Raw genomic sequence first — 12788 nt, 5'->3', positions numbered from 1 at the left:
CTGAATATAAATATGATTCAGTGTGCAAAACACATCATCTGGTGACAATTAAGTTGTATATAACCAATAATAAAGAGAAAATACTATTCAGCTGGCAATACCAGTGGAGTAGAGGAGCACTTGTACTGACAGCACATTCATTAAAGTCAATTACAGAGGAATTACAGAAATGTAACAGCACCTGGATTGTAGTGGACTGTCCTATTGTCACTGATTCAGGAGATTGATATACTACATACTGCCTACTTTAACAAGTGAGTGTGCACTGTGTTTCCAAGAGAAGCCATAACACCATCATCGGTCCTGTACCATTAATGTCCCCATAAAGAGAAAAATTTAAAAAAAAAATTGAAAGAAACGCTCCAGGCCTGATTCCCCTCTCTCCTCATAAGTCTTCCAGTGGTATTAGACTTGTAACTGCAGCAGAGCCACTCCTATTTACACTGCTCCGAGTAAAACGAGGCTTCATGCCTGCTAAAACTAAATCATCGCCTCCTACAGTAATTTTCTATTATTATATTGGACTGTTTAGCTAAAGGGATGAACTACAGGATGTGTGACTACATTACAAGTCACTGTTCTGTACTAAAGTTGTTGGTAGGGAAATGGTAAGAAGTGACCTTTCAAACACTTATACTGATATTTTTGGCTTTGCTGCTCCTCTGTTGTGTCAATTCACAGGAACTTAAAATCACATCCCAAAAATTATCATAGATCTCTTTTAAAATCTGATTAGAAACTGCAAGAACAATGAAACTGTAAGTCTCTTAAACTAAGAGAAAACCAAACAGGAGAGCAATGAGATTAGCAATTTTCTCATTACCTTCTGGCAGTTTGAGATTATGACTTTAGCTACGTAATGGGAGTTTTAGGAAAATCAGAGAGAAAACAAGATCAGAACTTACTTAAATTATTCCTCCCCAAACCAGTTAGACAAGTAAGCAAAGAGCAAGCACCCCCACTTCCTTGCCAGCCAGAATAACGGGGCACAGGGATGTTCTGAAAGAGTAAACTGCATCCAAATCCAAACAGTGTGGTCATGAGCCTCTGCAACTAATCCCACCTCTAACTCTGTTAGAAGCCTCCGTTGTATCACAGTATGTGGATCAATGTGGTAAGCACCAGTCCTTTGTGAGTTCTTTCATCTTTTGGAATTTACTTTAATACAGATGTGAAAATTTGTCCTAATGACTGAAGGAGACACTCAACCCTTCCTATGATTTGAACTTGAACAGATCTTGCAATTCTGAACTATTTTTTTCTTGCAAAAACTTTACTTCAGATTTTGGAGGCACTTGAAGAGTTAATTTGACTTCATAATCCTCTGCTTCCAGACAAAATATCAATGAGTTTGTTGCCCTGATCTAACTGGGTATACTGGAAAATAATTCAAGGGCATAAAAGTCACACATGTTTGAGGAATTTATGTATTTATAATGCATTCTAGCCCCACAAAAACTGCATCTAATAATTTCTTCAAATACAGGCCAATAAAAGTTATTTCATTTTGATACAATGTTTTTACTCACTGAGGAACAAAACTGGAAAGTTTAAATATCATTAAGATCTCACTGAAAAGCAATGGTACAATCACTGTTTAAATAGCAAGAACATAATTTTTTTTAGAACTTGTTATGACTATAATACAGTTGTTTGAAAAATCCTATTTTGACTGTCTGCTGAGAAACCAAGTATTTGAATAAAAATATGTTTTTCATTCAAAGTATTTCTTTTTGATAAAAAAGGGAACAAAACAAAACCCCTCAACAAGCTGTTTTTGTTGAACTTCACAGAGAACCACACAATACAAGATCAGTCAAGTGTCTGAGTTTATAAAATTGGGAGATTATTATTACATATACTGTTAGCCTAAGGACCCAGCCCTCAAAAAAGGAAGAACTAGTGAAGTTTTAAAATTACAGCTCCAACAACACATTACAATGTACTGTCAAGATTTTGAGTTTTGAGCCAAAACCATTGAGTTATTTGAAGATATTTCAAATTGAATTTTTGTCTTGAAGAAGCACTTTTTTAGATGAAAATACATATATATATAAAACAAGTTCCCTAGTAAGTCATGTGTTTTCCACCGAAGACTGCATTTTCAACCAGTTTGGCATATTAAGCTTTCCCCTCTCTTTTGTCTTGTGTTTTGACCAAGAGAATTTAAGATTTGAAACTTAATTTACTGCCTTAATTGTATTTAAACATAGTTTTATTTGTGGATGAGTGCAGATACTTACCCTGCTGTTTTTAAACTAAAACAGGTATTAAAAATTGCTTAATGAAAAACAGTGGTCTGTCTCTTCAACCACTGCTTCTTCTCCAGTAACACAGAAATCTAGTGCATTGTGGAAACTATACTTTTATTATAATACTTTAATATTAATATTAATACTTTAATTATTATTACTATATTATTCCTAGGCAGTTATTCCTACACATTGCAGAGTGCAGGGAAAACATAGTGCCTAACATTTGTCTGGAGCCGTCCTATTTGAGAGGTGACAGAGCACAATGTACAGAGTGCAGTAAAATGTAAAGCAAGCCAACAGTAGTTGGGGTATAGATGAGAAGATCTCAAAGTAGGTTTATGTACTTTAGCAACATAACTTGCCTACAAGAACTTCCCTTGCTCTGATGACCCTTGGTGTGGCTTTGCGCAGAAAGGAGGCTCTACACTGGAAACTGTAACTAACAAAAGAATCTAATGCATTGCATTAAGGACAGGTTAGGGTAAAGGATCCATCGATGATAGCATTAACCTTGGACTTTAACAGTCCATAAAACCAGACACTGCTGTAACGAGTCAGACTAATTGCAACAACTTCACTGCAGATATGTGGCCAATGCACAGATTTGGGGGTGAAATCCACCCATCACATAGAAGTCCCAGTAGGAGCTGAATTTCTCTTGCTTTTGTACCAAATGGAGAATACTAAAATTACTGCTGAAGCCTCAAAAAGTTCCTGCATCATGTGGCAATTTGTTTACACAATTAAGGAAAAGCCAAGATATTTTTTTTGAATAATTAAGCAATGCATGAACTATAATACAAGCTGTCAGTCTCTTCAACAATTTTGTTCAGAGATACATGGCCTGGCAAATAAGAAATGTGGAATTCATATGTGATAAATCATCCCATTAAAAATCCCACCAAATTTAAGCCACCCTGACTAGCCTGATCTACCAAGGAACATTACATGGTCCTCCCACAGTCTGTATTTCCATTAACAACAGTCAGACCTTTTTTTGTGCAGATCAAGCATTAGAATTCCACAGTCCATATAACTGGTTTTTGCTTCTTTTTCAGACAAAGTTTATTCAGTTACTGGAAAGGTAGATAGCTGGTTATTTGACTTATCCTGATAGAAAAAAAACTGCATCTCTGCACAGAACATGGACATTTTCTCCTAACTATCAGGTCACTGGATGATGATGGAATGCCTGGCACCTCTTACTGTTTACCCTGTTTAAGACCTATCTTCTACATACCACCCAGTAATGATAGTACAGCCATAGCCAGACCCAGACTGTCTTGACTGAAAGTTTTATCTATTTCCAAGAAAGATTATGTCATTAGATATGATCCAATCTAATATGTTTCTGTGCATTAACATGATTTACATGATTTTTCATCTGCCACTAAAATACAGATCATTAACCTGGCATTCCTCTTAGGATTTATGGACATTATTGATGTTTTTATGATTATGCAATCTGATGTCTGGCAAACCATAGAAAGCTGTAGGTAGGTGGAGGAGTGCATGTCTGAAAACTAAAGGAGAACTTCAAGCAGTACTCTTTTGTCATTTACTTGCTGAATAAAGTAATGTGATACAATTAAAATGGTTAGGAAAGATTACTATCTTTTGGCATCAAATTTTAACACATGCAGTAAAGCAGAAATTATCAGCTAGCCTTGCATAAAACAGATTTATTTTTTTCCTCCCCCCAGTGGGGGTCCAGTGAAGCCCTGGAACATCCTGAGGATAAAGAACATCAACTGGATGTAAAACAGAGCTCTTTTTCTAATGGTTTAGGATGGGAGGGTCTTCCCTTGTCGTGGGAGGAAAAAGCTGGAAATGGCAGTGCTTGATCTTTTTTTAAGGTTTAGAACTAATATGTAAAATTAAAATGAAGATAAATGAAAATCCTTGTGAAAAGGATTATTAAAGATAGGACAGTTCTATAATAAGCATGATCCAACAGCCTATGAATTAAGAATGAATCATAATATACAAGCAGTGTGGGGAGGTCTGAAAAGTTTAATCTTCTTGGATGACTCTGAAAGAACTGAAAGAAAACAGCAATTTTCCTTTACCAATTTAGGTCAGGCAAGGCAAAACAAGGCAAGGAAGGGGACCAGAGTATGAAGAGGGATTTTGTTAACTGGTGAAGAACATGAAGAGGTTGAAGAGTACTGTTCCCTCTTGTAACAGGTAAATCAAGACTAGAGTATCCTTAAAAATTGCTGCTAAAAAGTAATTAAAATTCTCTATTAGGAACTAAGTCAACCATTTACTGACTGGCCCTAGTGATGTGAACATTCAGCAGTTTTAAGCTGTGAGTTTTTCAGCTGAGAGACGGTATCTTGCAACCAATATTCAGAAAGAATTCTACTCTAAAACTACTGTGGTTCTTGACAGAAAAACAACAGCAAATGAAGGAGAAGTAAAGAGAGCTACCTCCTACACTTTAAAATGTAACAGTAGTGCATATAACAAGTTGTTACAGTGCCTCACAGATCTCCCTCTCCAGCAGTTTCCTAACAATGCTAGTTTTAGAGTAAAATACAAATCAGAAATTATAGTTTGCTCCAAATAATTAAGTTCCTTCTTGAACTCTAAAGGGAACATTTAGTGAATCAGCTGCAAGAGTCAACATGAAGAGTCTGGGAAGGTCATAAGATTGTGTTTTGGAAGCTTCCAGTCTTCATCTGAGTATTTCTTACTAACATTCCATGCAATGCTTTTCTCTTTAATTGCCATGCACCACTTTGCTGAGAGAACAGGCCAAACAAAAATTGTTCTAGCAGCTCATGTCTTTCAGCACCCACAGATTTTACAAGGCCCAAAAGGTAGATCTATGGCTAACATAAAATATTTGGACTTGCTGTAGATGTCAGGAAATAATGCTAGTGCCTTTCTTTGTGTAGGGAACTGACCTGCAGATAAGCCCAAAGTAAAAAGTTCAGAGTAAAAATGTCTGGACTTGAACTTGTCTAAAATTTGGCAGAGACAGATTGCCCATTTGTTATGGACTGAGTTCCCATTGACAGAATCCCTGTGTCGATTTAATAGCTGATTGGGATGTTTGAAGATATTTAGAATCAATACTTGTGCCTTCTATTCTACTTCCAGGGTTTGAATTGACATTTTTAGGGTTTAAGCCAATTCCATTTCAGATACTCCAGATCAACAAACTTCTGTGCCAGAACATTACAGATCTCCAACAGGCTGTTATAACTTTTAGCCCATGACAATGTCAGATACTCTAGGCATGACATGGATATACTTCAACAATTTATTACCACACTCTTGACTTTTCCAGCTATGGCTAATGACTGCATTTACAACACAAGCATTTAAAACACAATAAATTACCATGGTTCAGTGTGGCTCATACCTCACTAATTGTTGGAAAGAAACACTGTCTTTAGGGCCGAAATGAGCTGGTAACAGGCAAAAAGCTCCAGATTTTCTGTGTAATTCAGTGGTTTTCAATTACTGGACCACTTCTACTCAGGGTATTTCCCCATGCAAATCTACTTTATGTATTAATTTGAAGTCCATTTCTGAGTGTCCAATAAAGGCAAATTATATTAAGAGCAAGCAGGCATCATCCTCACCTGCCGCTCCTTTAATGCCAAATACAAGTAAATTTGAGAATGGAAGACTAGCCAGGGTTCTGCAGGACAACACACAACTTCCTAGGAACCCCTCCTGAAAAAGACAGGCAACAATCTTTTAAAATACTTTCTTTCCCCTCTTGTCTATGTTCTTTCTTCACTTTTTCATGATCTCAGTTTTGATTTCCTTCTGTTATAACAGGCTTCATATCTCAAAATCACCACATTGTGAAATAAGCCTAATTCAAAATACTTCTAGAAAACTTCTAACTATTTTTAATAAATATGTAAGTGGAAACATTCAACTGGATCTTAATTTTTCCTTGCTAGTTCACACAACTTCAACTGCAGGTAGTATATCTTCAGTGAACACTAAAAGCAACATCTGAAAAATGCAACAATTAATGAGAATAAATAAAAAGTAACTGAGCTGTTACACAGTTTTCTGTCTCTAGGTTATTAATTTTCCTATGCTTAGAAAGGAATGGCTCTTAAAATTGATGTAATTGGGCAGACACATGAACTCTTACATTTATTTTCTTTGAAAGAAAATATTTTTTGGGTTTTTCTTTTTAATGCAAGTTTTTTTAACTTTGGGACTGACTTTTGTCAGGATAGGCAAAACAGTAAGAAGTTAGCTTGAGTTTGGAATGAACATGAGCATTGGAGTATGGAAAAATATTTGTCTTGGTCCTTTCAGGAGGTGACTTTCAGGGAATGATCAATGCACCAGGATACCACTGGAACAATTGCCAATGAGAAACAAAACAAGGAAGATAAGGAGACAGAAACCTCACTGACAACCAACATAGTTTCTATGTGAGAAAAACTCTAATGCACCAATGCTTTGAAGCTATCAGATGACATGGCAATAAAAACTGCATTCACCTCTTAGAATGTCACTCTGTCATATTAATCAGTCTTACTGGCACACTTTGCCAACAGATTCAGACTATACAGACAGATAAATGCAAGCAGCTATTTTGTATAGATATAGACACATAATTATCACTTTAGATTTCATTATTTTAGTCTGTTAAGAAAGTATTCTCACCAGACATCATACCAACTGCTTTCATTTGCATTTGCAGCCAGTCTATAATATATTGCTGTATGTGCAAATCAGTATTTTCCCAGATGGTGTTTTGAGAATGAAACTCCTGTTGAATTGAACTCTCTGGGACTAATTGATAAAATCTTGCAACAGATGTTTTAAGTCCTGAAAATTATAGTCTGTAGCAAAAAGGCAGCAATAAAACACAACTCCATTGCATCAGAAAATGTAATAAAAAGATATGTGTCCCTTTCACATGCACAAGGTGCACTTCACACAGGTGAGGTAAAAAATTATCATGATGATGATTCTACATTACCAGAATATCCAGATTAAGGGGTTTGAAATCTGGCTACTCTTGAAATCACTAAAACCATAGTTTGAGGAGACAATTAATTGTGATTTAAGAGTCTTCATTCTGGAGGAAAAATGTCATAATCTCATAAACCTGACCCTGCCTCAGAAGCCTTAATGGCAGATCAGGATTTTCTCTGGGTCAAGCCTCTTTTATGATGGATTATGAATGGCTTGTCCATTAGCACCTTATATGCTTAAAGCATATAAGCATAAAGATGGTAGAAATCACAGAGTTGGCACAAACACTGCATCACTTGTCTGTGTGGTTCAGATGAAATGTGAACTATTGGGTCAACAAAGAAAGGCAACAATTTCTTCCTCTCTTTTGTTTTCATCATACTGGTCATACTGGATTATCAACACAGCAAACACTAGTTTTACAACCCCTTTACAGTGCTCATTAAATACACGATCAAGAAATGTATGATCAATGAAAATATAAATCATTAGCACTAAGATACTATTACATATTTACAGAAACAGATGAAAGTATAAGAGAATAGAACTGAATAGTAAATAGATGAAACCAGCCTGGCACTAGAACAATATTCAAACATTTTTTTGTCTTGTATTACATTATCACCAGAGTTTCTTAGGTCTTCATACCTGTAAAAGTATATTACAGGTTATGGATGACTTTTTCTTTCCTTTATTTGTAAAATTAATGAAATTTTACACTAAGTTTGGTTTATTCTGTAGTGTACAGATTCTACTGAGAAATTACTGAGTACTTTAAGAAACTTTTTGAACATTAAAAATGTTATCAGTTAAACTCATCCTATTTATTTCTCAGGAAAGTGCTCCCACAACAGGCTATTAGAAAATAATGGCTCTCAAATTCAAGCTAACAAAATGAATTTGAAGTTTCACTCGGCACTGTGAAAAGAATTAAACTATGCTTTCTTAGTCTACACTCAAACACAAAAAATGGTGTACAACCTCTGAAAAAAGTCACACTGTGTTCCCACAAATACCACAGGAATATAAATTGCTGATAGAGCAGATGCAGCAAGGATAACCTAAGAGATTTACAGTCCATCCTGAGCTGTCCTCAGGGGACTGGATTTTCCCTGTTAGGTGATGGGAAAGTATCTGCACTGTCTTCTCTACTCACATAGTACCCGGATTTCCAACTGATACTGGTGTGGGAGTAAGTTTGCCTAAAGCACAGACACCTTAATACCAGCTACAGATCTGAACTAGTCACCATGCCTAAATTCCTAGCAGGAATTTAGACCCTGAGTTTGCAGACACACAGCAGTGTAGGCTGCTGCATTTTGATGTCTTAATCAGAATCCATGTAGTCCCTTGTACAATGTTTTCTGTTTGTTTTCTATAGTTGTTGGTAAAATTCTAATTCTGTCAATCTGATATGGCAAATCCACAATATTTTCTGTTAAATGGAGCAAGAAATGAGGAGTGTGGGGGTAGTCATAAAATATTTACAAAGGCACTGTGACATATGTATAAAATATCTCAGCAAAGCCTATTTTAGCAATGAGATGAATACTAGTCACCATGCCTAAACTAGTCTAAGTAGGGAAATAAAAAGTATTTCAGAAATCATCTTAAATGTACCAAAAGAGCTATTGAGATGTTTCTACTCAAAACAGCCAGTCTAAACAGAGCTATTGTAACATAATCCAGTGTTGATGGCATTTTTACCGGGAGTAAAGTTTTGTTCTCAAAAACTAATAGGTTAAATACCACTCCACAAATGCACTAAGTGAAGGCAAAGACCTATTTCTCTGAGCCAACAAAAAGAACATACAGTAGAAGGCATTATAGAACATGGATATATAATCCACTAATTTCATGCCTTGCATCTGTGAGTCTTGCATATGCCATTACTCTGTGCTAAATTAATTTAGGCTCATTCAGTCAAATGAATGCACCAGAGGACTAATATAAACTAGAATTTCCTGAGCCATTATTTTCTATATTTCAAAACCTAAAATAGTTTATGCTGATTTTACTAGCTCATTGTAACTGGCAGGTCATTTGCAGAATAGTAAAAGCAAACCACTTCATGAGGGGTAAAACAAATTTAATGTATTAATTCGTGACCTTAACTCACAAAAACTTTTTCCTGAGGAGATTGATTTCTCAGCTCAAGTTTGTAGATGACATATTGATCATGATACATTAGAACATATATTCAAGTAAAAACTAGCAAGAAGAAAGCAGTACAGAATAAAATAGTAAGTTGTTAAATAGAATATTAGTATCTTGCCTGAAATTTTGTCTTTTTTTAGTTATATTCTATAGGCAAAGATAGAGGATAGTGTTATTTGCGCCTCAAGAATTTCTTTGACAGCACTAGGATTACTATAGAAAAACAAAGGAAAATTTAGCCCATTATTAATAAATTTGGCTTCATGTTTTGTTTTATAAATACAGTTCCTATGCAGAGATAAATTTTCCTCAGACAAATACTTTTCAATAAGCTTTCTGATGTTTTTATGACCAAGTCTGAATCAGAGTTTACTAAGCTAACTGAGTGAAGAAGACATCCATATTTATCCTTTATATTGAAGCCTGAAAGTGGGAAGACAGCAAATTTACAATCCACTGGGTTCAGTGGCAAGGCCTTTCCTGCTCTGTACAAATAACTGTGCAGAGGTGATTCTCTGTGGGTGTTCCCAAAAGCCTTGGCACCACTCTGAGAGGTAATAAGGGGAAAATATTACTCTTTTTTCTTTTTTTTCAAGACCTTAAAAACCTGCCTACAACAATCAGTGAGGACACTGTTTGTAGCACCTGGATTCACCTTGATTGATTATGTCAATCTGGCACATCAGATATAGCTACAAATTACAGGAAGGTTTGCTGCAGAGTACCTCCTGAAGTAATTCTGCTAGCCTGGGTATGTTAACCCTGTCGTGAGCAAGTCCTGCTGTTAGCAAATCTAACATAATCATGCTTTTGAGGTTGGGCTAGGAGTCACAACACAGGTAAGCTATGCTTGTGATTCCTCTTCTTTTGTAAATGTGTTTTTAGATGGACTGGAGGTTATCAGTTCCCAGAAATAAACCCACCTTTTTTTTTTTGTCTTTGTGTATGCACTTGTGTGTGTGTGTGTGTGTGTGTGTGTGTTGAAGCTTTGGCAGCTACACTGCAAACTCAAAAAGTCTTACTTTAGACTCTAGCACTGTAAAAATTAAACAAATACTCCTAACAGTGACAAATTTCTATAGACATATTTTAATCTACAGAAATCCCAAAGGAATTCTGTTCTTGCCTACACTGACTAAAGAAATGAAAAATTAAATCTCCAGCATGAAAAGTATTTGCTTCAAACTCTTGCCTACACTGTTTAAGGTCCTTCCCTTTAGTGCCTACTGGAAAATCAAGGAGAGAAAAAATTATTAATAATTATTGCACTCATGATAAAAATAGCTTGCATAAAGAAATCTTTGAACCTTTTAGCATCTTGCTTTCAGTAAAATACTTAAGCACAGTACTTAATGTAAAGCATAGCCTCAATTTCTTCTGGATTTGAAGTGTGTTTTGGGGTGATTTACTGAATCATAGCCTACATCATTAATATTTTCTTTTAAACTATACATTTTTCTACAGAAATAAAACCCAGGAATATTCTCTAAAGTTTATTCCACTGAAAGGAAGCAGCAATGAGAAAGGCATCAAAATTTATCATCCACCAAAGCACTGAATTTATCTGAATACTCTAGAGAATTCAGTCTTAGGACATTCATCTAAGACCAAGGTGTACTGCAGTAAACAGCATCTTCCGTGCAAAGGTTTTATTACTATTTCTTGCAGCTTCACAACGGGATCTCAGACCTAAACAGTTTCCAGATTGTTTTCTTGGCATTTTCATGGAAGACAGAATAAAAGGTAACATTCTTAGTCCAGGTTTAAAAATCTCTATTCTAAACAATGATGAAAATAAGTAGAGCCAGAATTCCACAATTATTTTTTAAAAAGCAACATAATTAATTCACAACAAAACAGTGATCAGTTTGTAAATAACAGGTAACTGATGTAGTAAAAAGCAGGTAACACTGTCTTTCCAATTCCTGCTCACTAAAAGCTGGCTTCTGATGGGAGTTTGCTTCTTTTCAGGTTTGCCTCCTATGATTTACCACCAAACAGTAATCCACACTGTCGTTTTACAAGCACCTTCTTGCTACATATCACCCAAAAATAAGCAGATAACAAAGAGGAAGATAATTTAAAAGAATGTAAAAAATAAATGTCTGACCCACTAAACACATGTAAATAGGTATGAACCAGAGTCTTCAGTGGACTAATAGAATTTTTGCCAAGTAAAGCCTGGCCAAAAGTACTTCTCTATAAAGGAATGTATAATGCATGAGCTCAGTAAATCATCACCATTGCAAATCATTCAGGCACTATCATACAATGAGAGTGGAAGCATGATGGATGATGGTTATTAAAATAGTTCATTCATACCTTCAGAGGTGCTTTGCAAAGTAAGGATGACCTAAGTTTCTTACCTGAGCTTTTATTGGTTTTGTTCTGTCTACTCTTTACTTGTTCAGTCCATAAGGTAGGATAACGAGAAGCTATATCTAGGAAAAAAAAGGCAACAGAAAAAGCTTGATAAATGTTAACATTTTTAAAATTTATTACCAACTGAATAGGGGCCAGTTTTAAAGAAACATGGATCTTAAAAAATAGTCACATTGGTTTATATTAGGGCAGTTAAGACTATTATTCATGCAAAGGCATGAATAGTCCTTTCCTTATTCTATTTGTACAAAAGATTTTTCAATAAAAGTTCAATAAACACTTTTAATGAAAATTAGGTTTAATTAAAATAAAAATGTTCTACTCTGGACCCAAAATATATAATGGCTGCAGACCCAAATTCTGCAAGATTAGCAGTGAGTGATAAGGCAGTCACAACATAGGACTATTATTGCTTGGCAATTGACTTCTCCAGAGGCAAGCTTCACAACACATCAGCCTCTCCAGTGATATTACTAGTCATTATGCCGAGGACAGAATTTACCCTTCGACTTGTTTATTTCAACATAGAGTTCTAATCTGCACTTTGGCTCAAGTTTAAAACCTGTGTCTGCCCTCAGTCGCAACAATTAAAATTGCTGATATTGGTCTCCACACGTAAAGTCTCATCTCCAGACTATCATACAAAATTCCTGCCTGCAAGACTCTATTGTGTTTGTTGTCTTTGTTGTTCCTAAAAAAAAGAACAGATATTTGCAATTTCTTGCAACCAAGCCAGCAGTTGTAGATACTCCCAGGATGTCATTTTATGCTGTAGAATACAGTCCATAACTGCACAGTTTAATACCATACTGTTAAATTCACTCACCTTCTTCATCACCTTGAGGCTGAGTCTCCAGCGCAGGAGCTGAGGCATCATCTGAATTCAGAATGGAAAAGATTTGCAAGGAGACTACAATTATGAGAGTAAGCTAAATAAGTGTACATACATGACTGAAAATAATGATTTGCACATAGCCCCGGCCAGTAAACAATATAAACATTCTTTATAGGCAGTAGACAGCACAGATT

At 35.6% G+C, this 12788-nt stretch overlaps 1 protein-coding gene across 4 annotated transcripts in view; it reads right to left on the bottom strand.

Annotated features, from left to right (window-relative positions):
• The window catches only part of SMOC2 (SPARC related modular calcium binding 2), a 140512-nt gene that overhangs the window by 56822 nt on the left and 70902 nt on the right, over nucleotides 1–12788 (bottom strand). For all 4 annotated transcript variants that reach the window (XM_039707716.1, XM_039707718.1, XM_039707715.1 and 1 more), the window contains exons 6-7: nucleotides 12586–12636; nucleotides 11744–11818 (exon numbers count right to left, since the gene is read on the bottom strand). In XM_039707716.1, the coding sequence (XP_039563650.1) occupies nucleotides 11744–11818; nucleotides 12586–12636 (126 nt within the window). The remainder of the gene's footprint in view (nucleotides 1–11743; nucleotides 11819–12585; nucleotides 12637–12788) is intronic.

Source organism: Passer montanus, unplaced genomic scaffold, assembly GCF_014805655.1.
Source record: "Passer montanus isolate IOZ18808 unplaced genomic scaffold, ASM1480565v1 scaffold2, whole genome shotgun sequence".
Taxonomy (NCBI): domain Eukaryota; kingdom Metazoa; phylum Chordata; class Aves; order Passeriformes; family Passeridae; genus Passer; species Passer montanus.
The sequence above is the reverse complement of the archived record's forward strand: the minus strand, read 5'-3'. Positions and strand labels throughout refer to the sequence as shown.